The 14,491-nt window shown below is 41.6% G+C and overlaps 1 protein-coding gene across 1 annotated transcript in view; it reads left to right on the forward strand.

The window, feature by feature from the left end:
* PAFAH1B1 (platelet activating factor acetylhydrolase 1b regulatory subunit 1) overlaps nt 1–14,491 on the forward strand; it is a 50,373-nt gene that overhangs the window by 28,768 nt on the left and 7,114 nt on the right. The window contains exons 3-6 of the mRNA XM_075263855.1: nt 5,653–5,737; nt 8,890–8,964; nt 10,259–10,465; nt 14,308–14,476. Of these exons, the coding sequence (XP_075119956.1) occupies nt 5,653–5,737; nt 8,890–8,964; nt 10,259–10,465; nt 14,308–14,476 (536 nt within the window). The remainder of the gene's footprint in view (nt 1–5,652; nt 5,738–8,889; nt 8,965–10,258; nt 10,466–14,307; nt 14,477–14,491) is intronic.

The following is a 14,491-nucleotide window of genomic DNA, read 5'->3' on the forward strand; positions in this document are numbered from 1 at the left end:
TTGCCGACCCCCACCGCTCTGACAATCCATGACACCGCCCAACTAGCCACTCCACTGTGTTGCCAGGAGTATGGCCACCTACAGAACGTGTTTCCAGCACACCACCATTTTGCGCCTCCATCGTAGCCCGCAGCATCCGAACTACTCTCTCAAGCCTGCCACACTCCCCTGCACTCTCACCTCACTGCTGTTTCGTCTTCACGATCCATCCACCTTCCCTAGGTCTCCACGCCAACGACAATGGTAAGTTCCGATAGCATGTTTGCATTGGGACTACTTCTGGCCTGTATACTCCGATGTACCATTTCAACACACCACGGACATGTAACGGTCGATAATAATGTCACCGATCTGCCTTACTGCCCACCTTAGAATTACCCAGCGTAATTACAAAATGAAAATTTAATTTTTAAAGAAATATGCCATTTCAGTGACTAAAACGTTGCGGCTACTTTATGGCATCAGAGACCTGCACTCCTAAAACTATTAAGTGGATTATCCCAGGGGTCAAAAAGTTATATATGTGGGTGTACAACTCTGCTTGGGCACATAGCAGGGCTCAGAAGGGAAGGAGCAGTGGGCTTTTTAGCTACTGGGGTACAGAGTTAGAGGGACTTTTGGGGCGCCATGTTTTTGCAGAGCCCTGGAGGTGCCAGTAAACTGGAATTCCCAAAGAAATGACCCCATTTTGTAGGGGCAATTTTAGGGTCTGTGCAAATGTCACCTGGTGTCCTAAAACTAACTATGTAAATAGGCTCTCCAAAAGCACATTCCGCTCCTTCACATAGGCGCCCTGCTGTGTGCCCAAATTGCCCACATGTATTACACTGCTGTACCCAGGATAGTGTACTCAATGCCATATGTGGGTAGAAACAGCTGTTTGGACACAGCCGGCACAGAAGGGAAGGAGCGCTATTTTGGTTTTTGGAGCACAGTTTGGTTTTTGGACGTCATGTCACTTTTACAAAGCCCCTGAATTGCCAATTTAGTGAAATCCGCAGACATGTCACCCCATTTTGGAAACTACCCCACTGAAGGGATTTATCAAGTGATGTAGCAAGCGTTTTTAACCCTTGAGTGTTGCGTTTAATTTCCAGAAATGAATGCGCTGCTTATAATAATAAAAAAAAAAAGTTAAAAATGAAATTATTCCAGACGTCTTGGAACCCTTTGGATGTGGCGGGCGGGTTATGCACACGGGTGTTAGCGTCAGTAACAGCTGACACCCGCTTCTGATGCCGCATGCTCAGATAGTGAGTGAGCGGGCAGGTGACCCATGACTTAATATGGTGCATGAAGTACCTAGCGCTCATGAAGTAATAGTACGTCAAAGGTCGCTAAGGGGTTTAAAGTAAAGGTACTTTGAAAGCACTTTATTATTCCTTGCTACACGACACACAACATCCCTGTGGTTCACCATCCCCACTATTTGGGATTAGATTTTTCAGTTTTTCACTGTGCTTTGCTGCCATATGAGTCTAGAGAAGCTCGCACAATCTTTTTGTTGGGGAATAGTTCAGTGATCGTTCTCATTCATGTTGTGCAGCGAAGAGACTGTGAGCACATGGTTAGGCGCCTGCACTATGTGCGCCTTCATTATAACTGTGACAGGAATCTGTATAAAATCACACCAGGAATTTTCAGTTGTAATGGTACATTTTCTAAATATTATGCACAAACAATGAAAGAAAGCAATGGAGTGAAACAATGTGAATAGAGGTTCCTGAAGACGACTATGAGCTAGCATTGGAATGGAAGAAGCATCAGTGGCAAGAGTTAACCCTTCCATGAACACTAATGGTCAGCAGTAACTGTTACAAGATGTCCCCGTGTGGAAGCTATACAAGGGGTTCTAGCCTGACTTTTGGGGAGTCAGTGAAGCAATGATATTCTCAACCTGTTAGAATGAAGTAAGAAAAGATAATACTGGCTGAGGAATGTGTATGTAATGAAAGAAAACTAAATATACCAGATGGATAAATAGCTTTAGTGTAGCTGTGAAGGGTGTGCTATGGGGTCACTGAGGATCTGATGGTATCCTTAGGACATACTGTACTGAATAGCTAGCAGGGAAACATTTGAGGGTGTCATCTGTGGACATGTCTCCTAAAGAAATTGCAGCTATTCTCTACACATAATATGGTTAGTGTATATATCTTAAACAGGATATGTTTGGAATTAAAATGCAGAAACAAAATGACACTACTCACCTAGTTTTTCCCAATCCAAGTGCATGTTCACACACTAGATTACAGTGGCAGCCTAGTGGAGGAGAATTTAACAAATCTCATCAACATTATGTCCAAAAAGCCATGTGGTGTGGATTTTAAGTCCACTCGATTCTTCACTTTTTGTATAATAGTGTAAAGACTATATAGGATGGAGGAGATCTGAATACAACTATACTGTTCCCGTGTTCTTTATTGACAGCCATGAAACGCCCTAGTCCCAGTACCAGCCTGTAAAAGTAATGCAAAGTTACACAACTCTTATGTCACGTATCCATTAGTGTGCAAAGGTTGTCCTGAACAGACAGTGATTTCAAGGAACCGCTCACCTGTGCTGTAACCAGCTGAGCACCTGTCTGATCACATGACCATGGACTGATTGTTATCCACTGTAAGGAAACTATGAGGAATTGATACAAGGTATTTTGGAAAATTGTAGAACTTGTCATTATATAAACAGTGACATTTATTTGTTGTAACTGGACAACCCCTTTTAATCCCTTAGCAACCTTTGACAAAGTATTACGTCCTGGGCGCATGGTAGTTCACGCACCATGAAGTAAGAGATAGGATAGATAATATTTATTCATGTATTTGGGTGGTATGACTGCCTGAAAAGCGGAGAATTTCACATTTTGAAAATCGCAATTTTTTTTTTTTTTTTTTACAAATTTCCATCAAATTTCCTATTTTTTTTATTTTATAAATACAAAAATATTGATTAGTGTTTACCACTAACATGAAGTATAATGTCACGAAAAAACTATCTCCAAATCACTTGTGTAAGTTACCGCATCTCAAAGTTATTGCCATTTAAAGTGACACATTTTAGTTTTGAAAAAAGAGGCCTGGTCCTTAACGCACACTTGGGCTGTGTCTCTAAGGGGTTAATATATGGCACACTTACTGGGGGGTGCGGTGTTAGAGTATATTATTGGTACTGTATCGCCTCCTTTCATATTTGCTATTCCGGTATATACGTGTAGATATTTACTATATTTACATGGCTGTTATTAATCTGAGGCCGTAGTAAGCGATAACTTTGTTGCAGTCGCCATAAGCAGAGAATTACGGTTAATGTCTAATAGTTAGGCAGTGCAAAGATAAAATGTTGTAAAAAAAAACCAACCCAACAACAACAAAAAAACAGATCCAATGGTCAATTTTTAACATCTGGTTTCCACCCATTTATCATTTTGCCTCAGTCTGTCCATTTCTAACATCCATTTTTAATTGTGCATTTTGTGGCCCAACCTGCTGATGTGGTAACGTCATCACATCAATCTATTGACTTGTATTGTCTGACTGGCCATGAAAACTGACAAAAATAGGACCCTTAGGTTTACCTATTTCATTGTGTCCATCACAGAGCTGTTTTTCACTGTCTGGTGTATGAGGCCTAATATGTGCCAAATTTTTCATCCAGCATCTGTTACGTTTACGTTTCTATACTGTCCAGAGTTTACTCCACCTTTTATTGACTTGATTTACACCAAAATGTGTAAAATAAATAAAAAATTGTTATCGCATGAAGATTCCAGCAAGGTAAAATTGATGGACTATCCTCAGATTTTGCCATCACTATTAGATCATATGGGATCAGACACCGATCAGCTTTTTGAGGGGGCCGCAGCTCCTGCACTGTTGCCTATATGATAATGTCCAGTGAAGCTGAGGTTTACAATTTAATGGCCGTTAATATACATTTCACCTATATACTAAACATGTAATACTCATTACTGTAAATTAAAAACCGCATGCGATTGTTCAGCAAGAAAGCACCATGTAAGCACATTGTAAGAAAAAGAGAACGTACATAACAGCCAAATGGATGTCAACACTTGAATTGACAGGTCATTCCCTTTAAAGAGGTTGTGACTTTTATATGAAGCCAGGGAAGGTGGTGGAGATTGGACGTTCTCGCCTGTTCTCAGTGCTGCGGTGTCTCAGCACAGTCCCATCCTGCTGCACTGCTTTCTTGTATTGCTGGAGTCCTCGCTGGCTGTCCTGTCCTGTGTCCCTTGTTATAGGCCACTGGTTGGCCTCAGCGGTCATGTGTTGAGAGATTCTGCAGCACCAGGGACAGGCGAGTGTGGTTTTTAAATTAAATAATAAAAAAAAATCCTGGACAACCCCCTCTAACATGTGAGAGGAGTGCAGTGTAAACATGGCCTAAAGCAAACTGGTAGATTTATTAAGTCTAGCACATCATAGGCCAGACTTAATAAGGGCTTTATTGGCGCGCCCCGGTGCCAGAATGGAAATTCACACTATTTCTTAACGTAAATGAATGAAATAAAGCTCAATATTGAAGTTGCCAGGCCTAGGCAGGGCTTTGCCGATATTCATACAAGGTGGCACATGTTTGATGTAGAAAAGGTTCTCGGGCCAAATGAGCACCAGAGTAACTTCCCTCTATGCCAGAAAAGATTGGAGGGATTGTGACAGTCTGGTTGGGTTCACTGTAACTGGTTATGTTGGCATTTATTTCTTGTCCATTGGTTTAATCCCACGGCTGCCATGATGGTTATCCCACGTCACTGTTGTAGTTCTATAACCCCCTCTTTGATGGAGCGGCTCCAGGGTTTTCTCCTCATTCAAAGGATCGGGGCCCTGGTTGCAGAGGACTCCCCTACCTCCTCCAAGTTTGACACCCTCTGGTGGCCATAGGTGGTGTTTTGGGAGTCATCCGAATTCTCTAACTTGTTCTCATGACTCTCCCTGTTCTCTCACTCCCATCCTTTCCTCTTGTTTTCCCCTTTCATGTCTTTCTGTTCCCCGATGTCTTTTTGTCTCCCCCTTTCCTCTTACCTCTGTTTTGCTCTTCTCTTGCCTGTTTTGGACTTGAACGTTCATCTGCACAAGCATTACCATGATGTTTGCACCAATGCTTGTATTCTGTACTGTGCACTTATCCTGTTTTCTTATGACAAATTTAATAAAAAATTGATTATACATAAAATTGTCTACTAGGACCATAAACCCCCCCAATCAGAGTCTCCTGGGCCTGTCTAATGTGGGTGTCCACATCTGTGCTTCGTCCATGAAAACCTGATCCAAGCACTATGCCAATTTGTGCTCGCCTGCTGTGGCCAGGGGTCATGGGTGCGGTGGGTTGTATGGAGATGAATAGCATACTTGTGGTGGATGAGAAACCTTAAGTCCATTTACATTTAATATTTTGACTATATTAACATGTATTGTGACTGTAAATTGCTAGTTGAATGGTCTCTGATGTGAGACCTTATGATCCTACATTGTTACCTGCACCTGGAAAGCAGCTTAGAATTAGGTAGAAGTGTCTCTGCATCTTTCTCCAGTAACTAGATGATTTCTTCTATCAGATACTACAGCGCTATATTATATTCTCTGCTCACAGCTGTTTTATCATTCTAAGACTTTTTATGTTTTACTTTTGTTTCAGAAATCGAGCTATAGCAGACTATCTTCGTTCCAATGGCTATGAAGAGGCATACTCCGTTTTTAAGAAGGAGGCAGAGCTAGATATGGTAAGATCGAATCTCTAAGATTTGCCATTTCATTCCCTCCCTTTTTAATTTTGCAGTCTTGATATCAATAAATTAGTTTAATTTCAGGAGATTTTCAGCTTAATGACCTATTATATTCTAATGGTCCAATACACAAGTGTATTATCACCAGTCTGGGAGCCAAACTCCGGCCTGGTCATATAGCGGTATCCTTTGCGATCTATGCTCACTGTGAGAAATCAGTCAAACCTTGGAGAGCATGTCTGCACCGTAATGTCATCCATGCGCTGTCCATGTAGTTTTTGTAATGGACTTTCGGATGGTGGGAGTTGGTCCACCCACTACTCTGACATCATGAATTCATTGTCAGAATCCTGCGCAGTATGTTCATATGGTGACAGTGGGAAGTGATACTCCCTTTTGTCAGATGATCCTGACCATTCCTAGATCTTTCTGTTCTTGGAGATGAGCCACCACCTGATGAATTTCACCTTTCACTTCTCTCTCCATTGAGATCACACCTTGACTGTTGTGCATGTGGCTCAGGAGAATAACTGCTGGCTATTTAATTTGTATGGCCAGTCTTATCCAACTAGTACAGATGCAATACATTAAGATCTCACATTGCCATGTATTCCATGGTCATGCTTTCCCTCAGGAGCAGGAACCCCTGAAACTGTCTGCTGCAAGTGTAGATGGGTGCAGCAGAATTCAGTCTGACGTAGGGTGCACCAGGTTACATTATTTTCACCATATATTAGGTGATTTGGCTCCAATGTAAAGTTTAACCTGCATCAAGGTAACTTGTGTTTTAATTTCCAGGCACCTCAGATCTAGGGATACATACACTGCCCAAAAAAATAAAGGGGACAGTTAAGCAACACAATGTAACTCCAAACAACACTGATTGATAATGAATTTCACATGCTGTTGTGCAAATGGAATAGACAACAGATGGAAATTATTGGCAATTATCGAGACACACTCAATAAAGGGGAGGTTCTGCAGGTGGAGACCACAGACCACATCTCAGTACTGATGCTTTCTGGCTGAGGTTTTGGTCACTTTTGAATGTTGGTTGTGCTTTCACACTCGTGGTAGCATGACACGGACTCTACCACCCACACAAGTGGCTCAGGTAGTACAGCTCATCCAGGATGGCACATCAATGCGAGCTGTGGCAAGAAGGTTTGTTTTGTCAGCGCTGTACACTAGGAGACAGGCCAGTACACTAGGAGACATGGAGAGGGCCGTAGGAGGGCAACAACCCAGCAGCAGGACCGCTACATCCTCCTTTGTGCAAGGAGGAACAGGAGGAGCACATCCAGAGCCCTGCAAAATGACCTCCAGAAGGCCACAAATGTGCATATGTCTGCACAAACGGTTAGAAACTGACTCCATGAGGATGGTATGAGGTCCTGATGTCCACAGATGGGGGTTTTGCTCACAGCCCAATACCGTGCAGGACGCCAGGCCTCCGTATGCAGGCCTGCATATCCAGGCCTCCATTGGTTAATAAATTTGATTTCCATTTATGATTTTTGTGTGATTTCATACATCCAACTTTGTACCGGACAAAGTATTCAATGAGAATATTTCATTCATTCAGATCTAGGATGTTCCCTTTATTTTTTTGAGCAGTGTACTTCTCTTCCTAGTGTATATTACACGGGTCAAAAAACTGCATGCTGACTAATTTTAATGGGAAAACTTAGCTTTCTGTCAAGCTTTGACTTATGCCATTTAAAAGGAGTTGTTGTAACAATTTAATTCAATACAGATAAGTGGCGTTCCTAGTAAATAGGACATCACATGTAGACTCAGTGGCTGGACAATGTGTTTTGAACTTGCTAACCATTACTGAGGGCAATCTGAAGTCTATGGCTGACTTTACATTTGGTGCATTCTGATTGTTGCAGCAATTGTTTTTGTTTTGTTGGAAAAACGATTACTCTAGCCCTAAATCAATAAGAAAAAAAGTAGTGGGGTTTTGTGGGTTTTGTTTTTATATAGATAATGGTTAAGCAGGCACCACTGAGTATTGGGAGCAGTGCGTCTTTGCCATACTAAAGTAGGAAGATCAAAAATAAAAAGATGCATGCAAAACTAACCACTCTAACGCACACAGTTGTTAAAAACACTTCAATATCAATAGACCATTCACAGGTAGGATTGTAATGGTTTGTCCAGCGTTAGTGGTGGATATCACTATCATTTAAGATATTAAAGACATGTAAGCAAATAGGGTATTATACCTCTTTTATAATGTGTGTGGCATAAGTATCCACATGTGACAATGTATGTGTACCACTGTCCCTACCAGGTATCCTTCAACCAGTGCATGTAAAGGGATCCTATCTTTCAAACCCTTTTTTTTTTTTTTTTTCCTAACAAACACGTAGGAATAGCCTTAAGAAAAGCTGCTATTCTCTCTTCTCCGTGCTGCCGTTTGCCTAAAATCCCGTTTTTTGTCGGTATGTAAATGAGTTCTTTCAAAGCACTGGGGGCGGCCCCAATGCTGCAAGAGAAATCTCCAATGCTGCCTCCATCCTCGTCTGGAATAAGGTCTTCACCGCGTCTTCTTCCGGCAGCGTCTTCTAACTTCTAGACCTAGGGCCAATGGCAAACCGACTACGCACGCCCATGGCCGCTTACACAGCAGCCATTTTCTCGTGTTAGAAAAAAAAAGGGGATTGAAAGATAGGATCCCTTTAACCTCTTCCTGCCGTGGGCTTTATTCGATTTTCGTTTTTGACTCCCCCAACCCCCCTTTTTCCCATCCAAACCCCATAACTTGGTTACTTCTCCATTCTCAGAGTCATATGAGGTCTTAATGTTTGCAGGACAAATTTTTCTTCATGATGCGATCATGAATTATTCTGTACAATGTACTGGGAAGCTGGGGGAAAAAATTCAGAATGGGGTGGATTTGAAGAAAAAGTGCATTTGTGAGACTTTCTTACGGGCTTCGATTTTACGGCGTTCACTGTGCAGACAAAATGACGTCACCTGTATTCTCTGTTTTGGTACAATTTAACCTCTTAACAATAATCCAAAACCGTATAGGACGTCTTTTTTTTGCGGCGTCGGGTGTACTTTTTATTGCTATCATTTTGGGGAATTGCTATTGCTTTGATCACTTTTTCACCTTATCTTTGTGTGTTTGGTTTCAGAATGAAGAGTTAGACAAGAAGTATGCCGGCCTGCTGGAGAAGAAATGGACATCAGTCATAAGATTACAGAAGAAGGCAAGTCTGGATGAGTCAGATATTTACACGTATAGATATGACCAGATACAACCTTGTCTCTTTTTGTTCTATACTTTTACATGTATAAATATCTGATCAATTTCTGTAAGCAGGGTTCACACTAGCGTCAGTGTCCGATGTTAATGCCCGTGGAAGATTTTAGCATGTGTCCGTTCACAATTTGCATTGTTTTAAATGGGACACCATGTTGCGTCCTAAAGTGTCCTACATGTAGGATTTAGCTGTCCGCTTGAAAAATCGGACATCTTTGCAAATGGACACTTAAGGACACCCATGGACACTAAAGGACACTACATGATGTTCCTTTTAAAACACTGCAAATTGTGAACGGACACAGCTAGTGTCCGATGCTAAAATCTTGCGCGGACATTAGCATCGGACACGCTAGTGTGATCCCTGCTTAAAACTTAAATATCTGGCTGGTCTTCTTTTCCTGACGCAATGTAGTCTTCAAACTAAACATACTGAAGTCATTGGGGAGGCTTTACTTAAAGCCATTTAATTTAGCCACATTTCCATAAGAACATATAGGAATACCCTTTAGAAAGGGTATTTTCTATTCCTACCTTTATTCACCTGTTCAGTGTTGGTGTTGAATAAAACACTTTTCTTCTATGCACATTCTGTGGTCTGAGCAGAGCCCAGTCTCCCCAGTATTCTGCTGTCTCCTACTTTTTTTTATACGCCATTTCATGTGAAGGCATCCTCTTATTTTTTTGCTGCATCCACAGCAGCATTCTCACTACAGTGCATGCAAAGCCCACGCATGCGCATTACTCTAGGCCAGAGTCCTCGTAGCGAAGAATAAAAGGAGGTAGGCGGCTTTCTATGACGGTGTGTGCATAGGATTTGCATATAAAAGTAAAGAGTTTTATTGAAAAACTGAGTTGAAGAAAGGCTGTATCAGTTTGAGAGTCTTATTGCTGGCCATGTGACACAGCTAAGAAGCAGAGAAGACTACATAAGTCTGAAATACTGCTACCCGTAAGGAGGTTACCTTCACGACAATTTATGGAACACATTTTGTGAGCGGTCTCTTGGCTTAAAGATGCATCCATGTAATATAAAAAAAATATTACTCAGTTTCCATTACAGATATAGTTTCATGGCCTCTGTATTTCTTAAAGAACATATTGAGGAACACATCCAAGATTTTCTAAAGGGGTCAATATAGGGGTTAATCACTAAACTTACCTCGTTTTAAGACTGAGGATAAGATCACCTGTCAGTGAATTAACTCAGTTTTGCCATCTGTCTCTCCTAAACCACACAGGTAATGGAATTAGAATCAAAGCTAAATGAAGCAAAAGAAGAGTTTACATCTGGAGGACCAATCGGTCAGAAGAGAGACCCCAAAGAATGGATACCACGCCCTCCTGAAAAATATGCACTTAGTGGTCATCGAAGTCCAGTCACTCGCGTCATTTTCCATCCAGTGTTTAGTGTTATGGTCACCGCTTCAGAGGACGCAACAATTAAGGTATTTGTTTTCCCTCCCCATATACATAATCATCAGATTTGTCTTAGCTGGGGGCACATAACAAATGGTGGTGAAGCTACTTTCTTTTCTCTGCTTTTCTTTTGTGGAATTATACAAATGTAATGTGTGTAATATTTATGGTGTATTTCACACGTGGTAGATTTGTTGTAGAAATTTTTTCCGACCTGTTATCTTAATGGGACTTGCAGAAATCCACGTGCTTTTTTTTTCTTTCTCTGACAACCCATTCAGATGACCCAGTGTCTGCCACAAATCTGCTGCATATCAATTTTCCATTAAGACATTCTCTTTCAGGTAATAGGTGTAAGTTTTTATGTCAGTGACACTCGGTGTGAAACTCTAAACTCTTGACTTTTACTACCAGTGTGTGTGTACTTCTGTCCTTGCCATCTCTAAGACACACACAGTATAGTTCTTTGTTTCTTCCAGTGACTGAACTAGCGCTATTGTCTGAACCTTTTACTGACTGGCCTGCTTTAGGTCTTAATAACCAAACCATTTTTTTTGCTGTTTTCTGTTGTCACATACTAAGACCTATAGCCCCCCTCGCCCTCCAATCAGTGTGACTGTATGAGGGCATGTTTTTTGCGAAGACTTGGTAGTGTTTAATGGAACTATTTTTGGGGGTAGGTGTCTCATTGATTTAACTTAACACTTCCTGGGATGGAATAGAAAAAAAAACTACATTTCATGTTTAGATTATAAATTTTGTGCCACTCAGTGATCATTTTATTCAGTCTCCATTCGATTTAAAGAGGACCTTTCATGGGTTTGGGCACAGGCAGTTCTATATACTGCTAGAAAGCCGACAGTGCACTGAATTCAGCGCACTGACAGCTTTCCCAATTTGTGCCCTGGGTAAAGAGCTATTGGTCCCGGTATCGTAGCTCTTCCCAGTCAGAAGGGTGTTTCTGACAGTCGGTCAGGTACGTCCTTCTTCACAGAAGCGCCTATCGCGCTGCACAGTGTGAGCGGGAGGACCGCCCCTCCCTCTTCTCACAGTGCTTGTCTATGGATGAATATTATCAGGAGGGTAGGGGAGTGTACCTCCCCACTCACATAGTACAGCACGATAGGCCCTGCTGTGGAGAAGGACGTATCTGACTGTCAGGAACGCCTTTCTGACTGTAAAGAGCTACGGTACTGGGACCGATAGCTCTTTACCCGGGCACAGATCAGGAAAGCTGTCAGTTCGCTGAATTCAGCGCGCTGTCGGCTTTCCAGCAGTATATGGAACTGCCTGTGGCCAAACCATGAAAGGTCCTCTTTAAGTTATAATAAATTTGTATTGTTTGGTAAAGTCCAAAGGTTTTTCCCAGGTGTTGTATAGTGTATAAATAATATGTGATTGGTGTGCGGAGCTGGAAGCAGCCGGCGCCATACACTGTATAGTGGCCAAGTGGCATTACTGCAGCAATGACTTAAGTATTTGTGTTCCCTGAAAACCCCTTTTAAGCTCTACATTGTAGAAACGCAGCTTATTTTGTTGCATTTTTTTGAGCCAAAGCCAGAGTGGATTGAGCATAAGGTGGAAGTATAAGAACTTCTTATATAATTCCCATTCCTTTTGTAGACATTCTTGGCTTTGGCTCATAAAACTGCAGCAAAATCTGCAACAAAACCGCTGTTTCTGCAACGTGAGACCTCAGCCTTAAGCTGGATTTATATTTTTAACAAAAGAATCTGCATTCGGGTGTAAACTACTTTCACTTTATTTTATTCACTGGTCGGGTTATTTAATCCACATGTCTAAAGGGCTGAATCTGTCTGTTCTGTCTCTCTTCTGGATCTTCGGCGCTTCTTGTTTCGTTTCGTTAATTATTCATTTTCTGCTGTAGAATTTGTTTGCTGCTAATTGAAAGGGGTGTAAATCAGCGACTCCATAATAATTACTTGTCATCACCTTTCATGTGTCACGTCCCCAACCTGACAAGTCTTGAAATGTACTGTCATAGGTAATTGTGATGAGAGACGCCGCACATTTCCAGGCTAATGCTAGAGGTTAGACAAAGGGTCTCTTCATACAAGTTGTATACTATATATTAGATGCTGAATAATGTATACATGTGTTAATCTTTGCCATTTTATATTGTAATTCAGGGTTTTGGTTATAATGTCTACACTTTAGTTTTTGGCTTTTTTTTTTAATTTTATTTTATTTTTGCTGTTAAGGTTTTGTCTTTGTTATAATGCACTTTTGAAAGGTTTGTTTATTGCAAAGCAAATTGATATCTTTGACGAAGAATTCTATAGAGGCCAAGACCACATCATTATGGAGATGCTGCAATTTCTGTTGTAAATGTTGCTATTTTATAACCGTGTATATATAATAAAAATTACAAATTCTGCAGCAAATGTGTGACTTAAAACGAGTCTTTCACTGCCCCCAGCTACTTTAAACTCCTCCCATGGTGCTGCAGACACCTGTTAGGAGAATAAACATCATACCTTTCTTATGTTTCAGAGCCCCAGGAATGTGTAGAAAATAACCACTTTTTTTTCTTTAATCACATGATCTTGGTGTACAGGGGGAGTTTTCTTAATTACTGAGCACTGCTGCATCATCACCAAACACGCCCACCTATATGTAGCTCCTCCCACTGAGCAGAGTGCAGGATCGTTGAGTTTAGTTCCAGCTCCGCCACTCCATTACTCTGCTGGTCAATGTCTACTTGGCTGCAGCGGTGAGAGATAACAAAAACAGAATCTAGGATAGATGGGAAATAACTGATTACCGCTAAACCCCTCAGAAATCCTGGGGACTTCGGTGTTTTACATCCCATTGTGTATTGTGTGTCTGCAGCCTGGACGAATGTAGGTGAGCCTCTGCCGGGCACGTTCTTATTCATGTCAAGGAGAGTGACAGAGATGGATGCCGGCTGTACTCTGGGTATCTCTGCTGCTCCCATTGAAGTGAATTGGAGCACCAATGTGTTCTGTCTAGCAAGAGGCATGCTCACATTCATGCTGGCTGTGATCAGGGGGTGGTATGACCCCACCGATCAGCTATTCCTTATGGCTAGAGGACCATCCAAATATGTATGTATTTTCATAGGGGAGAGTGGAATAAAACATGCTTAGATCCATCTGATAGTTTTATCTCCCATGAGAAAAAGGAATGGCATGTTACAATCCAGCGCATCGGCCCACCCTGATACATATTAGAGCCGATCCCACCGAAATGTTTGGGCCTCTTTAATCTACAGCTATGCTCACACAACAGATTATTCATATGGGGAGAATCATCTGCAGGATGTGTGGCAGAAATCCTAGACTGACCCTTAGATTTAGGTTTGTGGTTTATGCAATGGCTCTGTAGCGTCTGTACGATGTATGTGTCAGTAAATGACCTGTCGCTTAAAAAAAAAAAAAAAAAAAAAAAAAAAAAATCTATATCCTATAATAAAGTACAGCTCCACATGAAACCTATGGTAGTGTATGTAATGCAGAATACATGTGAAATTGTGAGGTGTGAGCAGATGCTACCTGCCATTATGGTCTCTGCCTGCTTTTGTGGTGTATTGTCTTATTTTAGCTACTTTTGTAGGATTATAAATAAACTAGGTTGTAGGAATGCCTCCTGGTATTTGTAGTACTCTTGGTTACATATGTATTCTGCTTGTGATTCTTCATCTATGTTTGACATTGAATTATGTTGGAAAACCCCAGCACTGAATGGATAATCCGGGCGAGCCGGCTTTGTCTGTGCGCCTGCTTAGTTATACAGAGAGGTGCCAGACTGCCCCGCAGAGTGCAAATGGAGGTCTCCACAAGCTGTCACGTTACAGACTGCCGCTAACACATTTCTCTCTCCACGTCAGGTGTGGGACTACGAGACGGGAGATTTTGAGCGCACGCTCAAGGGACACACAGACTCTGTACAAGATATTTCATTTGATCATTCTGGCAAGTTTCTGGCCTCTTGCTCTGCTGACATGACTATCAAGCTATGGGATTTCCAAGGATTTGAGTGCATTAGGACCATGCATGGTAGGAACCAATGAT

This window comes from Leptodactylus fuscus, chromosome 2, assembly GCF_031893055.1.
Source record: "Leptodactylus fuscus isolate aLepFus1 chromosome 2, aLepFus1.hap2, whole genome shotgun sequence".
Taxonomy (NCBI): domain Eukaryota; kingdom Metazoa; phylum Chordata; class Amphibia; order Anura; family Leptodactylidae; genus Leptodactylus; species Leptodactylus fuscus.